We start from the raw sequence: 12295 nt of genomic DNA on the forward strand, positions 1-12295 counted from the left end.
GTACATATGTATAGGTCCAATAATGACAAAAAAAAAATTCATAATTTTAGCATACAAGTATGGACAATATTTACATACATCACCTTATACACACCCACACACATCATACTTTTAACAAGAAAACATACAAATCAGCAATATAAAAACTTTGACTAATGATCAAGTATGTCAAAAGTTTAATGATATTAATTATGACCAACGAAAAAATTATATTTTCTGTAAGTTTTTGAGTCATTTTAAAATATTTAGATGGAAAAATAATGATACAAACGTTAAAATATGTGGATTATCAATTGATATATACTAAATCTCATTAAAATATTATTCATCTACGGTTGAAAAGTTGTTATTTTGGTTGATCCTAGTTTGGGTGTCCCCCATTTGAACGAGAAAACAGACAAAAAAAATTGTTATCTATGTTTCAGTATAATTAACATAAAAAATTTTAGGATAAAAATAATTTTTAATTCCTATATTTTACTCTTGTTTTACTTTTAATCCCTATATTTTTTTTCATATTTTAAATCCTTATACTTTTATTTTTTATTATTTTAAATCCTTTTAAGATTTCTACATCTTGCTGATAGGGGGATAAAAAATAATAAAAAATAAAAGTATAGAAATTTAAACACCGATAAAAAAGTATAGGGATAAAAAACAAAACGTGATTAAACTATAGGGATCAAGTTTATCTAAAATTTTAAATAAGATAAATTGTTTATAGATATATATATATATATATATATATATATTTGTATGTGTAAGTTCTTATAAGTTTCTATATTCTAATTATTAAAAACTTCTTCTGCATCATAATGAGATTACTTGTTTATTTCTTTATTTATTTTGCGTTTTGCATTATCGTTTCCAAGACCGGCGAGTTTAAGCGGCTGCCCGAAAGGTTGGGAAATCGGAATATCCATAACATGTATCGAGCGGTTAAGGCTTTATGGCGCCAAACAAAATTACGCACTACCTAACAAGTTCCAATGCTTCGAACAAGATATATAACATCTTACATTCAAGAAATATTGATCAGTCAAATAGGATTTGTGACATTCCCTTCAAATTCACGGACTATTGCAACTTCCAGCTGTAATGTTCGTCTTCAAGAAGCTTTACTACAAATGGCCCTTCTTGGCCATCAAATCAAGTTCGAAGGTTACCACGCCCTCTTGAATGAGTGTGTGAACCAAAGGGCCTTTAGAGAAGGACAGAGAGTGCATGCCCACATGATCAAAACTGATTATTTCCCATCTGTATACCTCAGAACAAGGCTGATCGTCTTCTATGCAAAGTGTGAGTCATTGGGTGATGCGCGGCGAGTGCTCGATGAAATGCCTGAACGAAATGTGGTGTCGTGGACGGCCATGATTTCTGCTTATTCTCAGAAGGGTTATGCTTCCGAGGCTCTCACTCTCTTTCTATACATGTTTAGATCAGGTATGCTTGGTTTGCGCATGTTAATTACTAGAGTGTGTTGATGCAATTATCTTAAAAACTGATTGTGGATTAATCCTCATATGTTCATCATGCGATCTTTTTCTTTTTCGTCCGTAAAGTGTCATTTTTTTTTGGAGGCCAAGTTTGGAGAAATTCTTCGGCATGCATGATGAACCACATGATTTATGATGAAACAATAAATATTTACTAAAGCTAGGGTGTTAAGTGGTGGAAATGGCTTCTTCCATCGCATGGCTGTAGAATTTATCAATGATTCGTTCGAAATTTTATGGAGACGTCATTTTGTGATGTACACGGTTATCTTACCTTTGCACTTAAGAGAACTAAATCATATATGAACAAACACCTTTATTGAATTTAGAAGGGCTTATTGACTGATGAAATGAAAATGAGATATCAAAAGCTTCTTTTTCTTTCTTTTGTTTTTTTTGGTGGGTGGTTGAATTTCATAAGCTTATATTCAACAACAACAACAAGCCTTTATCCCACTAGGTGGGGTCGGCTACATGGATTGCAAGACGCCATTGTGCTCTATCATTTATTAAGCTTTTAGAAATATTATTAATTAAGAGATCACGTTCAACAACTTCCAAGAGTGTTCTCTTAGACCTTCCTCTACCTCTCTTAGTCGGATTCAAAGTTATATGTTCCACTCTTCTCACTGGTGCCTCCCTTGGTTTCTTTGTACATGCCCAAACCATCTCAACCGATTTTCTACCATTTTTTCCTCAATAGGTGCCACCCTCACTTTTTCACGTATGTGCTCATTTCGAATTTTATCTTTACGTGTATGTCCGCACATCCATCGTAACATTCTCATCTCTGCTACTCCAACTTTATGCTCTTGCTGTCCCGTTAGAGCCCAGCATTCACTACTATATAACATTGCCGGTCTGATAGCAGTACGATAAAACTTTCCTTTAAGTTTATTAGGCACCTTACGGTCACAAATAACTCTTTAGCTTTTCTCCAATTAAACCACCCAGCTTGAATTCTATGTGAAATATCTCCACTGATTTCGCCATCATTTTGAATAATGGCTCCTAAATATCTAAACTTTTCCACTTGAGGTATAATTTGATCTCCAATTTCACTTCCAAATTATTTTCGAATAGTCCTTTACCAAATTTACAATATAAATATTCCGTCTTACTTCTACTCAGACGAAAACCTTTCGACTCCAATGTCCTCCTCCATAACTCAAGTTTGCAATTAACCTCTTCTCTTGTCTCTGCTATAAGAACTATATCATCCGCGAAGAGCATACATTTCGGGATTTCCTCTTGAATATGTTCCGTCAAAACATTTAAAATCAAGTTGAACAAATAAGGACTCAGAGATGATCCCTGATGTAGTCCAATCTTTATAGGAAAATCCTTTGTTTGACCACTAGGCGTTCTTATACTAGTTTTTACCCCCTCATACATATCTTGTATGGCTTTAATATAAGCAATCCGTACTCCCTTTTTTTCCAACGCTTTCCAAAGCACTTCTCTTGGTATACGGTCATAAGCTTTTTCCAAATCAATAAAAACCATGTGTAGATCTTTATCTTTACAACGATACTTTTCCATTAATCCCCTTAGTAGATAAATCGCCTCTGTAGTTGATCTACCTGGCATAAAACCAAATTGATTCTCAGAAATACTTGTCTCCAATCTCAACCTGTGCTCAATTACTTTCTCCCACAATTTCATTGTGTGGCTCATGAGTTTAATCCCTCTATAGTTAGTACAATTCTGAATATCTCCTTTATTTTTATAAATAGGAATTAATGTACTTCTCCTCCACTCATCAGGCATTTTCTTGGACCGTAAAATCACATTAAATAACTTAGTTAACCATCTCACCCCTTCTTCACCTAAACATTTCCACGCTTCGATAGATATACAATCAGGTCCGTTAGCTCTACCATTTGCCATTTTCTTAAGAGCTTCCTTTACCTCCTTATCACGTATTTTTCGATAGAATGACAAATTTTGTTCTCCTTCACCAGTTACTAAATCCTCCAAGTTACTAGATGAATCCTCTCCATCATTGAAAAGTTTAGAAAAATAAGTCTCCCATCTATTTTTAATTTCATCATCTGTAACTAAAATTCTTCCCTCTTCATCCTTAATACACCTTACCTGTTCTAGATCTCTTGATTTTCTTTCCCTACTCTTGGCAATCTTATAAATATTTTGCTCTCCTTCCTTCGTCTCAAGGTTCTTATAAAATTCTTCAAAAGCTTTGGAACGAGCTTCACCCACAGCTCTCTTAGTTTCCTTCTTAGCCATACGGTACCTCTCCCAATTTTCCTCATTGTTACACAAATGTATGGCTTTAAAACAGTTCTTCTTATACTTGATTTTGTCCTGTACACTATTATTCTACCACCAAGACTCCTTATCTCTCGGACCAGAACCTTTCGATTCTCCCAAAACTACTTTTGCAACCTCCCGTATTTTTTTAGCCATATCCTCCTATATGATGTTAGCACTTCCCTGAGAATCCCAATTCCTTTATCCAAAAGATTTCGCTTGAAAATATCTTGCTTCTCACCTTTTAATTGCCACCACCTAATCCTTGGTGTTACTACTTGTCGACGTTTTTGGATTTTACTCATAATACACACATCAAGGACTAAGACCCTATGTTGTGTCGTTACAGCATCTCCAGGGATCACCTTACAATTTTTACAAAGTTTTCTATCTGTGTTCCTAACCAAAAGAAAATCAATCTGCGACCTTGAGGCTCCACTTTTGTAAGTGATGAGATGCTCATCTCTCTTCTTGAAACAAGTGTTGGCAATCTTAAAATCATACGCCAATGAGAAATCAAGAAGAGTTTGCCCTTCATTGTTTAGCTTTCCAAAACCAAAACCACCATGCACCCTCGCATACTGACTAGCTTCCCTCCCGACATGCCCATTAAAGTCTCCTCCAATAAAAATCTTTTCACTCTGTGGTATGTGTCGAATCAACCCCTCCAGATCCTCCCAAAATAATTCTTTAAGACTGGCTTCTGTCCCGACTTGCAGCGCATAAGCGCTAACAATATTAACAGTTTCACGTCCAATTATCATTTTTAAAGAAATAATTCTGTCTCCAATTCTGCTAACTTCTACAACGTTCTTCTTCCACTCCTTATCTATAATGATGCCTACTCCATTGCGTGCACTTACTTTTCCTGTATACTAAAGTTTGAAACCTTGAATATCCTTAGCTCTTCTCCACGCCATTTTGTTTCTTGCAAGCAAAGGATATTGATTTTCCTTTGAATCATAACCCCTACAACCTCTACAGATTTACAATTTAATGTCCCAACATTCCAAGTACCAAATCTAATTTCATAAGCTTATATTAATTAGGAAAAAAGCTTTCGGTTATGTCACAGTTTTTTCCATTTTCCTCTTATGCCTGCTATCTAAATTTTTCCCCGTGCTGATGGTCGCTATACATTTCATACATTTCGATTTGCAGGAACAAAACCTAATGAGTTCACTTTTGCAACTGTACTTACTTCATGCACAGGTTCTTCTGGTTTTGTCTTGGGAAGGCAAATCCATTCACTTATCATTAAATCAGATTATGAATCTCATGTCTATGTTGGAAGCTCACTTCTTGACATGTATGCCAAAGCTGGAAAAATTCATGAAGCTCATAATGTATTCAAATGCATGCCAGAAAGGGATGTAGTTTCTTGTACTGCTATAATCTCTGGGTATGCTCAACTGGGTTTTGATGAAGAGGCGTTGGGACTATTTCGCCAGCTTCAAAGGGAAGGAATGCAATCAAATTATGTTACTTATGCAAGTATTTTAACTGCGCTGTCTGGGCTTGCAGCTCTAGATCATGGTAAACAAGTGCATAATCATGTTCTTCGTTCTGAAATCCCCTCATTTGTTGTCCTTCAAAACTCTTTGATTGACATGTACTCAAAATGTGGAAACCTCACCTATTCAAGGAGGATCTTCGATACCATGTCAGAGAGAACTGTTATATCTTGGAATGCAATGATTGTGGGGTATAGCAAACATGGAATGGGCAGAGAAGTGCTTGATCTTTTCACTTTAATGGGAGAAGAAAATAAAGTCAAGCCTGACAGTGTCACAATTCTGGCTGTGTTATCTGGTTGCAGTCATGGAGGACTGGAAGATAGGGGGCTGGATATCTTCAATGATATGGCCAATGGTAAACTTGGAGTTGAGCCAGAGATTGAGCATTATGGTTGTGTTGTTGACTTGCTGGTCGTGCTGGTCGAGTGGAAGAGGCTTTCAAATTCATCAATGAAATGCCCTTTGAGCCAACAGCTGCTATATGGGGTTCCCTTTTAGGTGCCTGTAGGGTTCATTCGAATGTTGACATAGGTGAACTTGTGGGCCGTCGACTTCTAGAAGTTGAACCTGGCAATGCTGGGAATTATGTTATTCTGTCTAATCTATATGCTTCAGTAGGAAGATGGGAAGACGTAAGATCATTGAGAGATCTGATGTTGAAGAAGGCTGTAATCAAGGAGCCTGGAAGGAGCTGGATTGAGCTTGATCAAATACTCCATGCTTTTCATGCAAGTGATCGTTGCCATCCAAGAAGAGAGGAGATATTTGCAAAGGTGAAGGAGTTATCAATCAAGTTCAAAGAAGTTGGTTATGTTCCTGATTTGAGTTGTGTCCTATATGATGTGGATGACGAGCAGAAGGAGAAGATACTTCAAGGCCATAGTGAAAAATTGGCTTTGAGCTTTGGCTTAATTGCCACCCCAGGAGGAGCACCAATCCGCATTATAAAAAAATCTCCGAATTTGTGTTGATTGCCATAATTTTGCCAAATTGATCTCAAAGATTTATGAAAGAGAAGTGTCTTTAAGGGATAAAAATCGTTTTCATCGAATCATGGAGGGAGATGTACTTGTGGCGATTATTGGTAAGAAGATCTTGGACAGTCATAATTGTCAGGAGAAATCTTCTCCCCAAAGTTGCAATAGCGGTCGCTAAAAATGATGATTGAGTAATGAAAAGAATTCCCACCAAGAATTGGGAAACGAAGGACTGGAACCGATTATTGATCGACCTGGGAGGATCTAGCAGTGACTGCAAACATGAAATTTTTTGGGGGAATCTGCTTGCACATTTGCCTCAGATAATTTATTTTTGGAGACTATTTTAGAAAGGATTACGGGGAGAACTGTAGATGTAGGAGCAAGTGGTGGGTGGATGAAAGCTGGGATACACTTCTGGAATGAAATGTGGTTTCACGACACCTGCAATACGTTCTTGTCTTGAGTCCGTATTATGTTATTTAGTAGGTCAAGTCAAGAATATGAATGCTTCAGAAGAAGAACCCAATAGGTATATTGAAGTGAGATTTAAGTTCGTCAGGTCCTAAATGATTAGCCATTCGAGTTTTTAGACGAAAGGTTTAAAATTTTTTATGGTTTATTCCTCAAAGATCTTGGAGACAGCTATTTGTCACATCGTTCAGGATTTATGTGTCTGTTCTTGCAAAATCTCAGTGGCAGCATGTTCACCTTAAACTTAAATCGACTTGTTTTTTGTGATATAGTTATAGCTCTAATCCCTTGTCATGTATTTTTAATCAGGTAGATGGATTCTCTTCTCTGTAACCTGTGTCGAAATCTATTTTGTTTTATTGTTATGTTTTAAATATAGATTTGGAGCTTTTGTTGGGTCCCTTGCCGGAAGAAACCCCATAAGGAGGAGAACAAATCTATTATAGAAAGTGTGGAGTTCACCTTCGAGTCCGCTGGGAAAAGCCAAGATGAATTTTCTGGAGAAGACAAAGTTCCCTTGACGAAGAGAAAATGTAGTTTGAAAGACAAAGTAGGACTGTTTCTTGACTAGGGTATATGGATCCATTGGAACCATTACATATCTCACAGCACACACAGCACACCACAAGATCAAGCTCTTATGCGACTTACGGTAAATGTGCCTGTAAATCATTCTTTCGTTCGTCATTGTCTCATCCTAGTTAAAGTTTGTCACAATTTATGGATCAAATTCTTATACAGTAAAAGTGAAGTCTAATCAGAAGGTCCAGCATCTTTTCAATCTGACAAAGCATCTGCATTTGACAACTCACAGGAATGGTTAGTAAAAGCTGTTGCAATGAAAGAACCCACCTTTGGTTCTGATGACACAATGCAGAATTGGAAAAGCAAACATATAACCAAATATATGAACTTTCTGCATTTGAGATTTTTTTTCCTTTTGTATTTTTTATAGACAGTGTACTTAAAATTAAAAGAATAATTATGAATGTCTATGCAAATTAGGAATTGTTCTTGTTGGAATGTAAATAGGAGGTGTAATTGAACATACATAACATGTGTTTTATTCTATAATTGGTACTAGGTGAAGAATAGGATATTATTCTGTAAATATCAGTCTTTAATGACCTGTAACATCGGCTATAAATACAGAGCTTCATGTGGATACTAATTACATTTCACTCAAGGGTTTTCCCACCCCACTCCCTCCCTAATCTCTATATCTTACAGTGAATGGGAATTGGCGATTTGTGATTGATAGTTAAGCTTTTCTTCTACTTAATTAAGATTAGTTAAAGAAGTAAAGATTTCTTGTTCTTGCAAATTGGGGTTGTTAGGATATCTAAGCACGGAACTTTTGCGTCTTCCAGTTTTTTATTTTATTAATGAATTGAAACCGAGAGTTTGCTCATTGTCTTCTAAGTGGCTTGCGTTGTGTATCATATATACACGTCTAAGTAGCATATAAAGCTTAAAGAAGATTGGGAGGAGAAAGAGATAACTATTTAAATAAGGTTTAAGCTTAATATTACTTAAAGTGGTGAATTTTTTTGGCTCTCAGACAGAGAGCGCTGTTAGCCAGAAATTCTGTAAAATGGCAACCGTTTTAATCATGTTCTCTCTTGAAATTATTGGTGGCTTCTCTTCTGAAACCTTTGGGAAGGTCAGTGGAAACTTGTTTGCTAGTCTCACACATTGTTTACGCAAACTACTTTGTAAGTTGCTAAGACTAAAAGAAGCCAGGTGGTATTAGCATTGGTAGTTGGTAACAATTTTTTTTTTTTCCTGTTTAGAGTATGTTTTAGTTGTCTTTTTGTGTTAGCTTCTGTATATTGAATAAGTTGGGCGTTTTGACAAAGTAATTTATATCTAAAGTACTTGTGCACTTGTGTATGATGACAGTGAAAGCCGAAAGGAAAAGGGGAAAACATATGATGTACAATGAATCGAATTTTTTTTTATTGTACTCTATATATGCATCACTTCAGATCACAGGACTCTTTTAACTACTCGTATGTAAGTATTGGAACAACCTGTTTGACCATTTCTTCCAAGAAATTATTTATGAATCCCATTAATTAGTATATACTGATAGCGTATAATCTATATTATCATCAAAGCATTGGTGTCTTGAACAAGAAATCTTGATAGTCCAATTTTGTGTCCAAATTTTTTGACATCATCCTGAATTTGGTCTCGGTATTCTCCAAAAGTGAATTTCCTATATATGGAAGGCTCTGTGCAGCTTCCTATCAAAGTGTTGTACGATGGGCATAGAAAGTATGCTGTGGAGTATCTCTCCATTTTGTTATTTGCCATGACCTTGTGCTCCACGCTTTTATACTCACCGTTGCTCCATGCCTGTGTTGGGGTTTTGTCAAGAAAAGAACTTGTTAGTGAATTATTCTGTTGATAATTGATGGATCATGATTGTTCTGATTCCCACTGCTTATTATTGATTTTTGTTTTAGCAGTACCAGTTGACAATATGCATGCCTCTGGCTTCAGATGAAGCATTTTTAATTGACTATACTTGGGTAACTTAAGTAGTTTAATTTCTGGTCCCTCGATAAAATCACAACACGTAGAACAACTTAAAAGCTAATGACACAACATCAAGCTATATATGTAATATATAGGCTTTTTCATGGGTATGTTGAAATTTTTATGACAAATTTCAGAACATTGTATGTACATTTATTCTTTTCAATTTATTCATTAACTGAATAGTAGCTGCACCAGTTGGAATGAGGTCCACTTTTTCAGGTTTCTATTCATTTCTTTCAGCAGTTTTAAAATCTGCAAGTCTACTTAAAAGGATTCTTGATTGAAAATACATTCATGTTGAACTGCAAAAAAAACATTTACTCTGTTTTATTGTTACTGAAAAACTTGACAACAAAAATGTAAAACTGCACTTGTGTTTTGATCTTGAAGAGCTGGAAGATACATTCCTAATGAATTGTCCTTCAACTGATCTAGTTGTGTATTAGCATGCTAGTTTCTAGAGCAATTTTGTAAGAAACATTCGAAGTCTCACCTGGAAAAGGTCTCCAATGTTAACAATGAGAGCATCTGGGTTTGGTTTGACGGCCACCCATTTGGAATCTTTCATGAGCTGGAGTCCACCCACATGATCTTGATAGAGGATTGTTAGGAAATCACTATCAGTGTGAGGCACTAGTCCAAAAGTTTCTTCTTCTCAGATTTTGGGCAAGCAGGGTAGTGATTCAGTCTAAGAAAACATGTGCTTTCATCGCAAACTTTCTCAACTGCGTCTTTTGGATTCCCCAAATTCTCTGCTAGAATACCTGCTAATAACCTTGATAGTCTCAACATTGCTGCCGCAAATTCATTTATCACCTCCCTGTAGATACAGTTGGAAACCGAATTCAATTATTTTGTATTCACAAATAATTGATTTTGTTGGGGTGTCAACATCAAGAACGACCAAAAAAGCTCTAATTTGTTTGCATGCGCTTTAATTTTATTCTTATTTGTAATTATTCATCTATTGTTTTTCTTCCATCATTGAAAATTTTCTTGAGAATAAAAGAAAGTTGGACCAAAATGATTCATAAAAAAAAGAAAAACTTTTTAAAAGCAGTGAGCAAATAAACCATTAAGGCTCTGAAATTTCCAAATACTTCTCTCACAGAAAAATAAAAGATTTCGTTGGTTGGTCGGCATCCATAATAGCCAAAAAAGCTCGTATTTGTTTGCTAGCGCTTTTAGTTTATTCTTGCTCGTAATTTATTCATGTATTGTTTTTCTTCCTTCATACGAAATTTTCTTAAGATGAAAAACGAGTTGTACCAAAAGATCAAAAAGAAAAAGAAAAAAAAAAAAGAAAACATCTAAGAGCAGTAAGAAACAAACACCGATGGCTTTAAGCTCTGAATCTTGGGTCCTGGCTTTCATGACAAGCTCCAAATACTTCTCAAGCCACAGAAAAACGGAAGATTTTGGTTGTGGGGTCGGCATTAATAAAACAACCAAAAAGCTCTTATTTGTTTACAGGAGCACCTAATTTATTCCTGTTTGTTCTTTATTCATGTATTTTTTATCTTCCTTGATATTGTGAAAGAAGGTAGAACTTGAAGAAAAAACATGAAGCATTGAAATTGCTATGGGTAGGGGACATGAAACACTAGGACAAGCTAAGATGTATAAACTTCAAAATGCTGTTTAGAGTGTAATGTTGAATCTGATGAGTGCCGTGTTGCACATGTATCAGATATGATACAACATTTGTTGACGCTTCTTGCATATGGAGAGATGGATTTTCAACCAAAATAGATAAAGGCTAAGGATTCTGATACCTTAAAGAATTGAATTCACCCCAGCAAGCTGGTTCTGAAATCTTGGAGAGAGGAATGTGGAAAGCTTCTGACCATGAGAACTGATTCGGACGAGTAGCTGTTGGTGTCCCCCACCTGTATGAGTTATTCAGAAGCCCACATGTTGCCTTATTCTCAAAAGGCATGTCAAACAACTTCACTTGCCCTCTCCTCATCTTTCTCAACAATTCAGAGTCTATTCCATGGTTGACAACTCGGAAGAATCCCCATTCTGATGCTGCCTTGCATATTGCTGCAGAACATGCAAGCCTCTGTCTTTCATCACAGCTCTCGAGACCACCGAGGTCTATCAGTGGCAGCTTACATTCCTTTATTACAGAATGATGATTATGATCATAGAAGGAACTTCTATTCTGGTGGCCTTTACCTGATTCTTGTAAGAGCCTGCCATAATGTTGCTGGAGGGGTGGATTTGATTCAATCATTTTGCAGGCTGGTTGTTTTTGATCAAAGTAGGGAAAGAGAAACAGGACTGCGTCTGAAAAATGGTTCTGTATTTAGGCCTGAAAATGTTTCATGCATTTATAAGAAACCATGTCATCGTGTTTATGTCATGCCTAGGATCATTCTATTCCCGAAAGCAAGGCAAGTGCAGGACAGAGTTCAGAAGTGGACAATCGGTGAAGACAAATATATAGGGGTTGTCAGGCCTGACATTTGTCAGAGAGATAGTGATGTTGAACTATCTTTCCACTGAGCCTAGACAATGGCCATGAAATAATATATTGTCAAAACTGGAGAAGTTAGCAAATGAGAACAAAAGAGGATTCAGAGTTCAGACCTAACTTCATCTCTTGTCTTTGTAGGCGGCATAAAAAGATTGATTCTACCCACGTTGGAGAGAATCCTTCCAATCCAATGATGCATCCTCATTGACTGAATATTGGATTTTTAAATTCATTTGTTTATTCTTTTGGTGTATTGGAGTAGGATAGGGAATCGAGCACGGGGAAGAGTTATAAATTTTGGATTCTCCAGATTTATTTGTAAATTTGATACAGTTCATTTATGAGAGAGATAGTCATAATATACATATATATATATATATATATAACAATTATTTGAAGTTTATATATTATGGCCCTGTTGACTTGAGGTTTAAAAAAATATGAAATGATACCTAATGATATTGGAAGTAATTTGAATTTGAGATGGTCAAATTACCTAAAATAGTTGGCCTTTCTATTCTAATAGTATAG

At 35.9% G+C, this 12295-nt stretch overlaps 2 protein-coding genes and 1 long non-coding RNA gene across 3 annotated transcripts; 2 read left to right on the top strand and 1 right to left on the bottom strand.

Moving 5' to 3' along the window:
- The first annotated feature begins 878 nt into the window (after nucleotides 1–878).
- Nucleotides 879–6923, top strand: LOC129321609 (putative pentatricopeptide repeat-containing protein At3g13770, mitochondrial). Its single transcript, XM_054967443.1, is given in 5 exon segments — nucleotides 879–1443; nucleotides 4929–5690; nucleotides 5693–6231; nucleotides 6233–6344; nucleotides 6347–6923. Coding segments are annotated over 5 exon segments (1893 nt in total). The 5' UTR covers nucleotides 879–989; the 3' UTR covers nucleotides 6373–6923.
- A 425-nt stretch (nucleotides 6924–7348) lies between these two features.
- Nucleotides 7349–7525, top strand: LOC129323073 (uncharacterized). Its single transcript, XR_008596355.1, has 2 exons — nucleotides 7349–7387; nucleotides 7477–7525. It is a non-coding gene; the product is annotated as an uncharacterized LOC129323073 (long non-coding RNA).
- Nucleotides 7526–8830: 1305 nt separating this feature from the next.
- LOC129323072 (gibberellin 2-beta-dioxygenase 6-like) lies at nucleotides 8831–11561 on the bottom strand. The gene is given in 4 exon segments (XM_054969623.1): nucleotides 8831–9096; nucleotides 9776–9934; nucleotides 9937–10102; nucleotides 11058–11561. Coding segments are annotated over 4 exon segments (1047 nt in total). The 5' UTR covers nucleotides 11522–11561; the 3' UTR covers nucleotides 8831–8838.
- Between the last annotated feature and the right edge of the window lie 734 nt (nucleotides 11562–12295).

This window comes from Prosopis cineraria, unplaced genomic scaffold (genome assembly GCF_029017545.1).
Source record: "Prosopis cineraria cultivar Desert tree isolate PC_DT_omini unplaced genomic scaffold, ASM2901754v1 PC10, whole genome shotgun sequence".
In the NCBI taxonomy this organism is placed as follows: Eukaryota; Viridiplantae; Streptophyta; class Magnoliopsida; order Fabales; family Fabaceae; genus Prosopis; species Prosopis cineraria.